Genomic DNA, 15,502 nt, shown 5'->3' on the forward strand with positions numbered 1-15,502 from the left:
TTAAATAATCTTTTTAAAGTCATTCAGCTCATTGTTTTATTTTTAAAGTCAATTTTAAAGTCACGAGCAGGAATGCATTGTCCTTTCATCCTACCGCACCGTTAATGTCCTGCTCATATTGTGATGGATGTCCTTTGTCAGGGTCTTCATGTGTAATTGATTTCTAAGGGAATAGTCCTGAATGTAACCAGACCTGAGAGACATTAGATGCACACATGCACACACATCTACGCACCGGCCCAGTAGACTTAAAGGGCGTAATTGTAAATGTCAAAGCGATAAATGTCAACAGTGTGGACTGGGAGGATTTACCTCAGGCACACAAGCGTGAGACCCTCAGCTGAACTCTCATGTTTGTTTTGTTCTCTTTTTCTGTCTTTCTGTGTCTGTTTTATCCTTTTTTGTTCACGTCTTCTCTCATCACATTTTCTGCAGGAAATTCTAGGCGGACCTCATGCGGCAGAGCAGAGATTTGATGCCGAATTTTTCAAGAAGTTCCGCAATCAGAATATTGTTCTGTCAGCAAGAACTTATGCCAGGGTAAATCTCTCTCCCTTTGTTCTCTGACCGTGTGAGTGTCTGTAACAGGGTCCTGTGGCGTGAATTATAGTCACTATTTCACACTTTTCTTGATAAGTGTGTGTGCACCCTTGCTAGCGTTTGCCGTAAAATATGGATTCCCCTCATATTCTGAGAGTATTTTTAAGGGTAGATGTGTGAAATATGGTTACCTGCACACTGCAAAGGCTTCAAGGGGTTTGTAATGTGGAAAATATTGCCGCAGAGCATAAAGCTGTCTGTAGTTAGTTCAGTCTCATAACTTGTCTATTAATTATTTATCTCTATCAATCTTTTGCTCTCTCCTTGTTTTTTTCTCTCTCAGGAGAGTAACGTGCAGGCTTTGGACATTCTTTTCACTTATCACAGCTCAGAGTTGCTCCAGCACCGACTCGCCATCCTTTATAATTTCCCAGAAACCACCTCTCCTCATGAGTACACCGACCTTCTGCCTAAGGCTGGGTAAGAATTACTGATTAGAGGATACCAATCTCCTATGAACAGCATAAACAAAACCCACATAAATCTTTTTGAAACAGCTGAATGGGAAAAGGTCATTTTTAGATGATGGGTCCACCGGAAGAGGTTATTAGGTATTGTCTGTGAAACCAAATCAGTTAAAGGTGGTAGTTTAAAGCAGGTTGCTTATGTAAATGAGACATTTTACTGTGCACTTATGCGTTTTAGACCTGGAGACCTTAAGATTATGAAGTAACTGAGGTTGCCTCCTGGCTTTGTGCCAGAAACACTGAATATGAACACTTACCACATTACTGAAGCAGTTTATATAGAGAAGACAGGGGGCAATTGTAGCATTACCCTTCAGAACTCACAGACTTCTACAAATCTACCACATCTTTTGGTATAAAAAGAGTAAAACATTTACATGTGGCAAAAGTAACTACACCATTAATAAACTTAAAATGAGATCATATTGTGAATTTACCACAGAAGGTGTTTCAATTGTAAAAGTGGTTGGGGGCAATAGTAACATTAAATGAAATGTTACAATGAAAATGTAATTATACTAGCCACTGTATCTGAAATTCAACCACACACAAAGTAAAAAATTATATTGATTTGCTAAATAGTCAAAAACAGTCTAGACACTTTGATGAAATAATGTACATTACACATTTTAAATATTAAATTTTTTCACTTCAGTCATACAATTTTCAATAACTAGTATTACAATTGTTTCCGACCTTATAGGCTAGACAAAATTTTGAATGATAGCTTGTATGATTTTAATTTACAACCTAGAAATAAAATAGATATCAGTTTAAATTCCAAGGCAATGAAACTTCAAACAGCAGAAGTAAAAAGGGTAACACTTTACAATAAGTTTCCATTTGTTGACAACATTAGTTAACATCAACTAACAATGAACAATACTTTTACAGTATTTATTAATCTTAGTTAATGTTAATTTCAACATTTACTAATACATTTTTAAAATCAAAAGTTGTATTTGTTAACATTATTTAATGCACTATGTACTAATATGAACAAACAATTAACAGTTGTATTTTATTAAATAATATTTACAAAGATTAATAAATGCTGTAAAAATGTATATTGTCTATTGTTTTTTCATGATACCTAATGTATTAACTAATATTAACGAACGGAACCTTAGTGGAAAGTGTTACCGAAAAAATATTAATATATACTCAGCAAAAAAGAAACGTCCCTTTTTCAGGACAGTGTATTTTAAAGCTAATTTTGTAAAAATCCAAATACATTTACATATCTTTATTTTAAAGGGTTTAAACAATGTTTTCCATGCTTGTTCAATGAACCATAAACAATTAATGAACATGCACCTGTGGAATGGTCGTTAAGACATTAACAGCTTACAGACGGTAGGCAATTAAGGTCACAGTTATGAAAACTTAGGACACTAAAGAGACCTTTCTACTGACTCTGAAAAACACCAAAAGAAAGATGCCAGGGTCCCTGCTCATCTGCTTGAACGTGCCTTAGGCATGCTGCATAGAGGCATGAGGACTGCAGATGTGGCTAGGGCAATTAATTGCAATGTCCGTACTTGAGACGCCTAAGACAGCGCTACAGGGAGACAGGAAGGACAGCTGATCGTCCTCAAAGTGGAAGACCACGTGTAACAACACCTGCACAGGATCGGTACATCCGAATATCACACCTGCGGGACAGGTACAGGATGGCAACAACAACTGCCCGAGTTACACCGGGAACGCACAATCCCTCCATCAGTGCTCAAACTCTCCGCAATAGGCTGAGAGAGGCTGGACTGAGGGCTTGTAGGCCTGTTGTAAGGCAGGTCCTTAACAGACATCACTGGCAACAGCGTCGCCTATGGGCACAAACCCACCTTCGCTGGACCAGACAGGACTGGCAAAAAGTGCTCTTCACTGACGAGTTGCGGTTTTGTCTCACCAGGGACCAGGGCGTTTATCGTCGAAGGAATGAGCGTTACACTGAGGCCTGTACTCTGGAGTGGGATCGATTTGGAGGTGGAGGGTCTGTCATGGTCTGGGGTGATGTGTCACAGCATCATCGGACTGAGCTTGTTGTCATTGCAGGCAATCTCAACGCTGTGGGTTACAGGGAAGACATCCTCCTCCCTCATGTGGTACCCTTCCTGCAGGCTCATCCTGACATGACCCTCCAGCATGACAATGCCACCAGCCATACTGCTCGTTCTCTGCATGATTCCTGCAAGACATGAATGTTAGTGTTCTGCCATGGCCAGCGAAGAGCCCGGATCTCAATCCCATTGAGCACGTCTGGGACCTGTTGGATTAGAGGGTGAGGGCTAGGGCCAATCCCCCAGAAATGTCCAGGAACTTGCAAGTGCCTTGGTGGAAGAGTAGGGTAACATCTCAGAGCAAGAACTGGCAAATCTGGTGCAGTCCATGAGGAGGAGATGCACTGCAGTACTTAATGCAGCTGGTGGCCACACCAGATACTGACTGTTACTTTTGATTTTGACCCCCACTTTGTTCAGGGACATATTATTCCATTTCTGTCAGTCACATGTCTGTGAAACTTGTTCAGTTTATGTCTTAGTTGTTGAATCTTTTTAATATTTATACAAATATTTACACATGTTTAGTTTGCTGAAAATAAAAGCAGTTGAAAGTGAGAGGACGTTTCTTTTTTTTCTGAGTTTATTTTTATAATATAATAATTTGCATTCCTCAATTATTTTTTTGGTCAAAATTTTCTCACAATGTGAAACAATTACACCTTTTCTTGTGCACAGAGAGAACTTTACTGGACATGTGCTGAAGAAGTGTCATCACTCTAGCTTATTTATGATGAAAGAAATCTAGTGTGTTACAATTGCCCCCTGTCTCCCCTACATATACAGAAGATTTTTGTTCTAAGTTCTGAGTTTCCGCTCCTTCAAAAATGAAGACTTCTTGCTGTCCTTTGAGGAGAGGAGAGAGGCAGCCATGCAAGGTCATGAAAGTCAGAGACTACCTCTGCAGAATGGGCACATCTGAGCATATTCTGAAAGACCTCAGATATTTGAGTTCACAAAAGTGCCATTAGAGTTAAGAGCAGACACGTTCTGAGCTCAGACAGCTTTAAATGTCAGGCATCAGATGTCTGGAGACAGCTGCTGAGATTGACCGTCATTACTGACCTCTCTGTTAAACCAGCAACAACTTGAGCGACTGCTAGTGCCACAAGTACATCCTGGAACTTTCTGATGTTGATGTGTAGCTTAGGGATGTACAAAACTCCATATTTTTCAAACTTGACAAGTTGGTGGGTTGTCTGGATGACTAGTCGGTCTTAAAGCTGATGTTTTTTTTCGATCTTGAAATCCCAGCATAATAGTCAGAGACAACTGTAAGTCGTTCATAGGTTGATTTCCCCAAAGAGTGTAAAAACTTTGGCTCAACTTGCGATATTAGACTTTTAGACTATTAGACATTGTTCGTTTGAGCCTTCTTTGTTTGAGCCTTCTTAAACGTAATGTTTGCGCTTCAATTGAATGCAACAATTCGGCACTGTTTTCCGCACTTTAAGTTGTTCTTATCCTTTTTAGCGCTTTATTATCAGGCAGTAACACACTGACTCAATAATTAACATATGCAGTCATGAAATCAGTCCCTCTCCTTGAAATCTCAAAAGAGACGCTAATTACCAGGTGTAAATGCTGATAGCGCCTTATATAAACGAGGCACACACACAGCGGGAGAGTGAGAGAGAGTAAAGTCAAACTGACTAGGTTAAAATAGTTTTCTTGTTTCTTTTTTATCTGTCAAAATGACGGACAGCATTTGAAATTATCTGTCCATGTTTCAAAAATCTGTAAATGACAAAATTTTCAGTTAACGCAACCCCTGTTGATGACCAACCTCCGCCATATTTGATTCTAATGTTGCTTTTGAGCTGCAGCGGAAGTGAAGATTATCAGTGTATAACAAATTACATAACTTTTGTTCTGTTTGTCACACAAAGCTACTGTAGGCTTCAGAAGACTTGGAATACAGCACATAAGTCTTATGGATTGCTTTTATGTTGCTTTTATAGAGCTTTTTTGTCTTTTCAGAACTTAAAAGATCACAGTCACTATGAAGTATTATTGTATGGAAAATATGTTGTATGGATTCTTTTAAATTCTATGTAAAGGGACAGTACATCCAAAAATGAAAATTCTGTCATTATTCACTCACCCTCATGTCATGACATTTCGTTTCCATGAGACACAAAAGGTAATGTTAAACAAAATGTTCAAAACATTCGCTTTTATTGTATTGGAAAAAGAACTGCTTCAACATGAACAACATGAGGATGAGTAAATGATGACAGAACTTTCATTTCTGGGTTAACTATCCTTTTAAAACATCCATTTGCAAGTGAACAATACAGTAGATCATCCTTAACAAAGCATTTTGAGTTTGACAGTAATTGTGCAATATTGTTGAAGGTGGTTATTTTATTCCAAAAGCTGTGCTTTGATGCCTGTACTTCTCAGAGAGTTTTTTAGTATGCTGACAGTACAACAGCTTCTGTTACTGTCAGTACACTAAAGCACACATGCTGTCAGCATACTAAAAACCCTTTCTGAGATGTTGCATCTCTTAATTCACCCCTTTTTAACCCTAATTTAACCCTAACTTAAAGATGTCTCGGAGCATTTATTTATTGCTGTTTTCCATCACATTAGGGCCCAAATAATATTTTTTTTTTAGTTTTCTTAAAATAAAAAAATGCTTTTATGTTCAATTTTACAGCTTATTTTCAGCAAACTTAACACTTGTAAATATTTGTATGAACATAAAAAGATTCGACAACTAAGACATAAACTGAACAGGTTTCACAGACATGTGACTAACAGAAATGGAATAATGTGTCCCTGAAAAAAAGGGGGTCAAAATCAAAAGTAACAGTCAGTATCTGGTGTGGCCACCAGCTGCATTAAGTACTGCAGTGCATCTCCTCCTCATGGACTGCACCAGATTTGCCAGTTCTTGCTCTGAGATGTTACCCTACTCTTCCACCAAGGCACTTGCAAGTTCCCGGACATTTCTGGGGGGAATGACCCTAGCCCTCACCCTCTGATCCAACAGGTCCCAGACGTGCTAAATGGGATTGAGATCCGGGCTCTTCGCTAGCCATGGCAGAACACTGACATTCCTGTCTTGCAGGAAATCACGCACAGAATGAGCAGTATGGCTGGTAGCATTGTCATGCTGGAGGGTCATGTCAGGATGAGCCTGCAGGAAGGGTACCACATGAGGGAGGAGGATGTCTTCCCTGTAACCCACAGCGTTGAGATTGCCTGCAATGACAACAAGCTCAGTCCGATGATGCTGTGACACACCGCCCCAGACCATGACGGACCCTCCACCTCCAAATCGATCCCACTCCAGAGTACAGGCCTCGGTGTAACGCTCATTCCTTCGACGATAAACGCGAGTCCCTGGTGAGACAAAACCGCAACTCGTCAGTGAAGAGCACTTTTTGCCAGTCCTGTCTGGTCCAGTGAAGGTGGGTTTGTGCCCATAGGCGACGTTGTTGCTGGTGACTTACAACAGGCCTACAAGCCCTCAGTCCAGCCTCTCCCAGCCTACTGCAGACAGTCTGAGCACTGATGGAGGGATTGTGCGTTCATGGTGTAACTCGGGCAGTTGTTGTTGCCATCTTGTACCTGTCCCGCAGGTGTGATATTCAGATGTACTGATCCTGTGCAGGTGTTGTTACACGTGGTCTTCCACTTTGAGGACGATCAGCTGTCCTTCCTGTCTCCCTGTAGCGCTGTCTTCGGCGTCTCACAGTACGGACATTGCAATTAATTGCCCTGGCCACATCTGCAGTCCTCATGCCTCCATGCAGTATGCTTTAGGCACGTTCACGCAGATGAGCAGGGACCCTGGGCATCTTTCTTTTGGTGTTTTTCAGAGTCAGTAGAAAGGTCTCTTTAGTGTTCTAAGTTTTTATAACTGTGACCTTTATTGCCTACTGTCTGTAAGCTGTTAGTGTCTCAACAACTGTTCCACAGGTGCATGTTCATTAATTGTTTATGGTTCATTGAACAAGCATGGAAAACATTATTTAAACCCTTTACAATAAAGATCTGTAAAGTTATTTGGATTTTTACAAACTTATCTTCAAAATAAAGTTTCTTCTTTTGCTGAGTTTATAACTCATGAAATTAACACTGAAATGATTGGAACACTTGCCTCCAGGTTAACTGCCTTCTCAAAAAATGTGACCATGCTACTTTTAGAGGAAAAATGATAAAGAGCTTTAAAATTTTTTATTTTTTTTTTTGTTGAAAAACTCATTAATGAACTTGTTAGTTGTTATATGACTAATGAATTAGTCGGACATTAGTCATACAACAACTGATCCATCCCAACCAAGTGTTGGTGTGGTTTTGAGTTTTAGGACTGCTATTAGTGCCATTAGTTCTTTCATAATGGAGGAAATGTGGTTTGATTTAGAAAATCAATTTAGCTTGATACGTATTAATTATCATGAGTAAATAATCTCAAGTGGCAGACAGCTTTACATAACTTCTATATTATCACATTAATGATTTGTCGTAATTACTTTCTGAGGCACTTTTAACAGACATCATAAAATAAACCTTAGTTTAGCTTTTATTTCCATTTGAAGTCACAGTAGAGAAATGAAAAATTTGATTTTGCAGATTTGAAGCATTTATACTGTGAATGTTGGGGCTGCGTCGAATATGAAGACATCCTAAGGGATTTGGAACTGATCCAACTCGTTGATGACACGCTTCCTAAAAGCTCACCGTCTCCTTTGACGCCCTCAGAACTCAGACATGAAAGACTGATGTAATTGCTCACTCTAAATATACACATGAAAAATATCAAAACAGAGGAAACAGGCAATAGCTTCTACACCTACGTACACACTTTAGTGCTCTCTGCTTTCTTTTTCTAACATAAATTCTGTCGGAAAAACTCAGTGAGGAAAGATTCAGTGAGAATGTGGTTAAAGGATTAGTTTGCCTTAAAAACTTTAATTCTGTCATCATTTACTCACCCTCAAGTCATTCCAAATGAATTTCTATCTTACAAGGGAACACAAAAGGTGAAATAATTGGTGTTTTCTTTTTTCCTGCATTGTCAATGATTGTGAACTGCGGCTTTCATGTTTCAAAAAGGATGCAAAAGCACCATAATTTTTTTTAAAAGTTTGTCCAATCGACTCAAACACTGTATTCCAAGTCTTCTGAAGACATATGATAGCTCTGTGTGAGGAACGGACCTAAATTTAAGCCGTTATTCACTGATCATCTTCAAATCCAGTGAGTGAGCTGTTAACCGCTGAGACTTGAGCAGAGTCTGGTAGAACCAGATCAGTCCATCTTGTGAACACGTTGTGTAAACTGGATAAACAGATACATTAAAAGGTCTGACTAAAGCGAACGATTCATTCACAAATCAGACATCACTCTGTAACAGGGTTCTTACAATGGGCAAGGAGGAGGCGGGAACCAGCAGAATAGTCAACATAACTTTAATGACTTAAAGAAACTGAAACATAACATAAAACACACAGACACGCACACACACACAGCAGCCTCGTGTCTCTCTCTCTCTCTCTCTCTCTCTCTCTCTCTCTCTCTCGAACTGGCACTTCCGGCTCATCTTTATCCCCCTTCCAGCTGATTAGGACAATTCGGAGCCAGGCGTGCATCCTCATGGCCTGGCCACGCCCTCCTCCTCGTCACACTCATTCTCTCATGAATGCTTTAAATAGAGCTAGGATAGTCATCAATATTTTCATTGCATAACTTACATTTTGGTCTGTTTCTCCCTCAAAGTTATTGAATGGCTTCGAAAGACTTTGAAAATAGTGCACAAGTCATGTGGCGCTTTTGTGTTCTTTATTTAAGCTTGAAAGCCTTAGTCTCCTTTCATTGTAAATGCATGGAAGAAATGACAAGTACAATTTGGATCAGATTTGGAACGACATGAAAGTCAGTAAATAATGACAGAAATTTCATTTTTGGGAAGCTATTTATATCCCTTGAGGTTTTGAACACTGTACACATGTGTGTGTGTGTGTGTGTGTGTGTGTGTGTGTGTGTGTGTGTATGGGAGGACACTTATTTAGTGGACAGGTTTGTGTGTGTTAAGAGAGAGAGACACAAAGGAAGGGCATTTGCAACTGCCCCCCCCTAATGTTCCAGTAATGGGGGTGACAGAATGGATTTAGTGTATTGGATTCAGTCACCCTCCTTCCGCCCATTCTCTGTTATGGAGGTCAGCTTTCTCTGCAGTGAACATCCATCACAGCTCAGCAGCTGGAGGCCAGTTTCCTTTCTCCCCAGTCCACGAGCGCTAACAGTGCTGCTGCAGGATTCTCGCCTAACCAGTGGTCTCTCGCCATCTGCCGTCTCTGCTGGAAAGAAACACAGCCAAATTAAGTTTTCTTTAGCTTTTTTGTCTGTCGACTCAATTTTAGAAGTGTGAAAGACGCGTTTATGTTTTAAAGTAGACCTTTATATCAACCACACAGATATTTGTTTTTTTGACAAACACATTTGTGTGTGTAATGCATGCAATTCTTAATCTCCTTGGAAATAGACTGTTTGTAATGAGCAGGTTGACTCCATTTTAAAACATCTCAGTGGCTTGACTTTGTAGAACAGATTCCTTCCAGCATCAATCTGATGTTTTCTTCATGATGAATATGGTCTTTATTTATTGAAATATTCTGAAGGTTTAACCATCCCAATCCTCAGTGCACTGAAGGAAATACATCCTTAGATTGATTTTTGGCCTTGTATAAGGATCCCTTGAGATAATCCCTTATTAGTTGTAGATAAATCTGAAAGTCATATGGGCCTGACTTTAAGCCCTGTGAGTTGTATTTGAATATTAATAATTTATTTTGTGCATAATCATGATCTTGCTTTTTCTGATCTTTCTGTGAGTGGTCTCAATTGGGGAGGAGTTTAAGTGTTTGAAAATAATTGTTTGTTGTTCAGTAAGAAAGTAAGTTTACAGTATATTTGTACTACAGTGTATGCATGTTGTTGTTTTTTAATCATTAGTGGGGCTTGCTAAGGTAAATGTCACTTGCTCATACATACTTGGGGTTTGGGATTTGAACAAACCCTTAACCCTAAATAACAAACTTAAGTGCATGTCTCATCCTGCACCAATAGCACTACGAACATGAATTATGCCTTAAATTCATCAGCTTATTCAATGAGGTGTGCTTTTAATTGTCTAAGTGACCAGACTTATAATTTTCACCTGGTGGACAATAAAACGGGCAAAAATCCAATAGAAGTACATTGTAGGAGGGACCTGAGCCATATTTAGGGATGAGAATATATTTGGGGAGGAACACCCTAGCAACCACCTAGCAATGCCATAGAAACCACCTAGAATACCCTGGCAACAACCCATAACACCCTAGCATTGTGATGGCAAGTTTTGCCAGGACAAGCACCACTCACATTGTTTTTTGTTTTTTTTCCAGAAAACATCTTTTGTTTTCTTGTTACTGTTTTTTCTTGTCTGTTTTGTTCAAAATGGCTGACAGGACATATTTCATCCAGTTGTTAAAAATTTTCTTATTTTCAGGCTTTTGTTTGTCCCATTTTCACCTCCAAATATGTATATTTTTTCCTCATCCATTTCCAGAGTGTTTTCAGCCCCTCTAACAGAAGCTTGTCAGCTAGAGAAGGGGTAGAGTAGAGGCGGATACATTAGTCCTAATGATTGGGACAACTTTGGAATTACTCTATAGGTTATTTCTGTCACCATTTTTGTTTGATAATTCTCTAGTGCCATGTTGAACTATTGTGTTTTAATGTTAGAATTGCTTTCTCCAGCTTTTTCCTATACTAGCTTTATTCAATCGCTTAAATGTTTTAGGGGTTTGTGGAAAGACTCCAAGGGTGCTTCTCATTTCTGAAATTGTGCATCCTTGTTTCCTTTCCTCACTTCCTTTCCTCATTTCCTTGCTCCACCCTCTTAGGAAACGAGGAAAGGAAACAAGGAAAGGAAACGAGGACCGAGGAATCAAAGCAAGACGGATTTGTAAAATGAAATGTCCGGTTCAATCAAGCGTGACTTCAGAGCGCGTTTTTGTGCTGCTGCAGTACCTCGGCGTGCTTGCCGGTATGTTATTGAAACTTTATTTATTAATATATTCATAATACATTATTCAAGATCCACTGTTGAAGTATGTGATAATTATGGTTTATTTAAACTGTAAAGGTGAAACTTGCATTAAAACGGTTGTGTCAGATGTGGAGGGGGAGGAGAATTTATGCATGTGTCAGGTGCTTTGACCAAAAAGTCTTCCTCATAGTATGCTCCTGTGTTTCCTCACTCAAGCATCCTAGGTAAGCTTCCTCTGTACTCTGTCCTCGCCTCCTCGTGGAGCATTTAGATAATTGATACGTCCTTCATGATGGCAGATTTTGATCGGTTTCTGGGTCACAGGCTCGAGGATGGAGGAGCAGGGAAATGAGGATGCACAATTTAGGAAATGAGAAGCACATCAAGAATTGTGATTTTTGTATTTACATTACTTTCTTTCTTTCTTTCATTCTTTTGTTCTTTCATTCTTTATTTGCTTCCCACTTCCTACTTACTTCCTTCCATTATTTGCTTGCTTGCTCACTTCCTTCCTTCCTTCAATTTCTAGTTTTGATAAGAAGGGTAATTTGGTGTTGATTCCTTGGGAGGAGAGCCGACACAGAGATCTGGACTGGTGTGAGGTTCCTGAGTGCAGGTAAGAGCACATTTGGTACTTGTGGTGTTTGAATCTCTTTCCATGTTTTTGATTTATTTTTTTATTACTGATAACTGAGTTTTTGCTTTAATTTAGAGCGGTGGTGGAGTCTAACCCAGTGGATGACTGTCATTTCCTGTATGAAGAACAACCAGAACTGGAGAGATTTTGTACGGCTAAACCCTCCATCACACTGCTGACTGAGTGGTACCTGACCAGGGCACAGGACATAGAAAGCAATTCCCGCCAGGTACACAAGAACATATGCTGACAGAACCTGGCACTCAAACATGTATCAAAGCATATCGTTTTTTTTTTGTTTTGTTTTTTTTCACACTTTCACATGACTGACACCTTACCTGGGAAAAAAACAAACAACTGCCTCAGATACACACACAGACCCACCTCTGACTCACACTGCCTTCTTCCAGAGTGACAGTTCCTGTTGTCCCAGAGGGATGTTAGTGTTTTGAGATCAAATGCTCAGTCAGATTATACTGTATCTGTCTACTGTGGGCACATTTAATGGAAAGATATATGAACCATTATGAGACCAGACTGCGCTTCAGAGCTGCTGCTGTTCTCTCTCTCTCTCTCTCTCTCTCTCTCTCTCTCTCTCTCTCTCTCTCTCTCTCTTTCACACACACACATACACACACACATTTTCCCTCTATGCATTTCAAATTGGTACCACTTATCTTGTTCAATACTTTTTAAAGGTACATGTCATAAAAAATGTATACATGAATGTGTATATACTCTAACTTACACAATGCAAATCTTCCTGCCCTGTCCAACATCATTTACATTTAGATGAATTTTGGGTGATCTGATCACCATTAGACAGGCTAGACACCATTTACACCTGGTTGTAATATGCATCTCTCTTTTGAACGCTTGTGCTTTGATTTTTTCAGGTTTCTGATTTCATGACAAAATACAACAATCACTATGGCATTGTCAAAGTGCATAATAATAAAGAGAAATAAAGTAAAATAAATTTCGGTGGAGTACCTGTATTAACTCAGCTTCAGATGTGTGTGCTTCTGATCTCTGTTCCTGCATGTTAATATCAAACACACAAGAAGTTCTGTAAAGTCTTGTGCACATTCATATGTATGCACTTTTTTTTTTTTTTTTTTTTTTTTTTTCGATCGAGGTGGTTATTTCCTTTTAAAGCTGCATGAAGCCAGCAAAGTTTAAAAATCTTGTTTTAGTGCAGTGGTTGATTGATTGGTGAGTAGGCGGCAGTTCACTTCTGTTCAAATGCATAACACTACGAGCCAAATATAGTCGCATGCTTTTTTTGTTTGCATTCGGCCAACTCCAAATGTGATTTAAGTGGACTGATCTCAAAAGCTTTTGGACCCTTACACATTTATTTACCCATTTCAAATGGATCTTCAAAAAATATCTTAATACCAGGTGTAAAGTGGGCCTTAGAAATCGACACAGTGATTATGTCATAACCAAGAGCACATTAACATATTACCCTCAAGATTTACAGACCAATGCATAACTTGGCTGCGGTGTTCTTACTAATTTCATATGCAAAGAGTTTAGCAAATCATAACAGAGGTTGTTTTCATGTCCTGAATGGGAGTAATAAATACATTTATACTGTAAATCTTAAAGGTACAGTAGCAAAAACATTAGTTTTTAATTTTAAAGGGTCAGTGAGAGAGTGGAAAAAGCTCATGTAAAAATAAATTGTGAGATGTTTTTGCTTAAAGAAACCTTGACTGACATTCTACAGTATATGGAACTCAAGAGGGTATTTTTTTTTTTCTTTTCAAAAATGTAAAACAATGGCACCTCTTTTTTTCCCACACAGCTATAGGCACAGCCTGTTTCAGAAGCTCTTTTAAAGCAGAAGAGATATCACTCTGTCATATAGAGGTTACAGGAAAGAGAGAGGGCTGGTCTGATATTGCATGACATGTGAAGTGAGGGATGGAGGGCTGGCAGCATCTACGAGCAGAGTGAAAGTAAAAAAAAAAAAGAAGTCAGATGTAATAAAAGGGTGTGAGATCTTTTCATCCGAAGGCTGCCTGCAAGTTTGGTCCTCAGAGAGAGGGAAGAATGGGAAAGAACAATGCAGAAATATTTGTGTATGTGGAGATCAATACTTCCATTCAACTCCCCTCTAACTATCAAAGCCAGGTGTGTGTATACAAATGTATACTGTTTGAATCATTTGTTTTTGCAAGGCAAATACATGTACTGGTTTTGTTGTTCATTTCTTCTCTGCAGAACTCCTCTTTAGAACACAGTGTTAAACAGTACTGCTTGTAATAGGCGTGTTGAATTTTGTTGTGTGAAGGCAGCATGCTCCGGAGGTGTTTGGCTCTTGTTAACTCTAATGTCAAGGGTTTCGGTTTTTGCCAGTTGGAAAAACAGCAGCAATCATTTCTTTCACGCAGGCATCCACAATTGATTGGCTTCATGCACTGACTGTCAACTGGTAGAGGGATACCAATCGTCTGCTCATGATGTGAACCGTATTGATGGGTTGCTGAGGCGGGTGGGATTTTATTGACTGGTTCTACTTTTTACATGTCTGCTATTGAAGATTTTTACTGATAACTTTCTTAGGTTTTTATTTTCTGTCTTATGTATTTTTGCATCTCTATAGATTTGATCTGACAGTTGTCATAGATTCAGATTTTCACTTAACGATTTTACACACTTGTTTAACTAGGGCTGCAACATTTAAAAAAAATAAACTTGACGTAAATAAGTGCGCACCACCCGCACACCCTTGACTGTGCCTATGCGCAATTTTACTGGTGTGTGTGAATTACTGACTCCAACTGGCCAAGTAATTAACAGAATGATTATAAACTCTGCTTTCTATTTATTAAAACACATTTAGAATACAAAAGTATGGGGTCAAGCACTCGAATTAGAAGTGACTTATCCAGCCGATATTAGACTATTTATTTTCATAACTAATTGAAAATACATAAAAATATAAGCTGTAAAAAGGAAATATAGGTAATGGATTCGCTGCTTTTGGATGACTCTCCCGCGTACAGAGGAAACTGACAGCAAGGATTTCTTGGCTTGTGATATTTTCAATTCCCAAAAGCCATCTGCTTGGAATTGTGTTCTATTATAGAAATCACGTTCTGAGGTAAAATACAACATTGGAAACAAATATGACTGTGATGCGCACTTGACTTTGACGTGGAATGGCCTGGTAAAACAGATTACACTTTCAGTAGTTGAACGGACCATTGCAAAGACTGGTGTTCAGCTGTCTGGATAGTTCTTATCAGAAACACGTCACTGTACAGCTGCACACAGGTGTAACACTGCACAGCATTGGCATAAAATGTGCTGCCTGCCCTTGCCCTGTGGTACTGAAAAACATTATGAAAAATACCATACAAAACAAAAGATAAGCTTACCCTTTGCACATTTTATTTAAAAAAAAGTCTGATGACAGAGTATTTTACACAGCAACAATATTTTTCTTAATCGCTATCTTTGTTTTTTGTATAAAAAACATCCTAAAAATTATTTTAAAAATTACCTGAAGCAAAATTGCATGTATTAGGTTAGATTTATGCTTTATACACTCAAAAATAATTTCCCAATTGTGTGAGAATAAAACACTTAAATAGTACATGCTGATAATAAAATAGAATATATCTTATTATATGTAGAATCTATGTAAACAAGTCTTTAAATAAAATTCTGTTTC

The 15,502-nt window shown here is 38.8% G+C and overlaps 1 protein-coding gene across 3 annotated transcripts in view; it reads left to right on the forward strand.

The window, feature by feature from the left end:
* LOC127415903 (NBAS subunit of NRZ tethering complex) overlaps window positions 1-15,502 on the forward strand; it is a 243,396-nt gene that overhangs the window by 43,133 nt on the left and 184,761 nt on the right. For all 3 annotated transcript variants that reach the window (XR_007893017.1, XM_051654908.1, XM_051654909.1), the window contains exons 20-23: window positions 436-540; window positions 884-1,020; window positions 11,707-11,793; window positions 11,890-12,043. Coding sequence is in view for 2 of the 3 variants with exons in the window: in XM_051654908.1 (XP_051510868.1) it covers window positions 436-540; window positions 884-1,020; window positions 11,707-11,793; window positions 11,890-12,043 (483 nt within the window). In the remaining variant the exon portion in view is untranslated. The remainder of the gene's footprint in view (window positions 1-435; window positions 541-883; window positions 1,021-11,706; window positions 11,794-11,889; window positions 12,044-15,502) is intronic.

The sequence above is a fragment of the Myxocyprinus asiaticus genome, chromosome 25 (genome assembly GCF_019703515.2).
Source record: "Myxocyprinus asiaticus isolate MX2 ecotype Aquarium Trade chromosome 25, UBuf_Myxa_2, whole genome shotgun sequence".
Lineage (NCBI taxonomy): Eukaryota > Metazoa > Chordata > Actinopteri > Cypriniformes > Catostomidae > Myxocyprinus > Myxocyprinus asiaticus.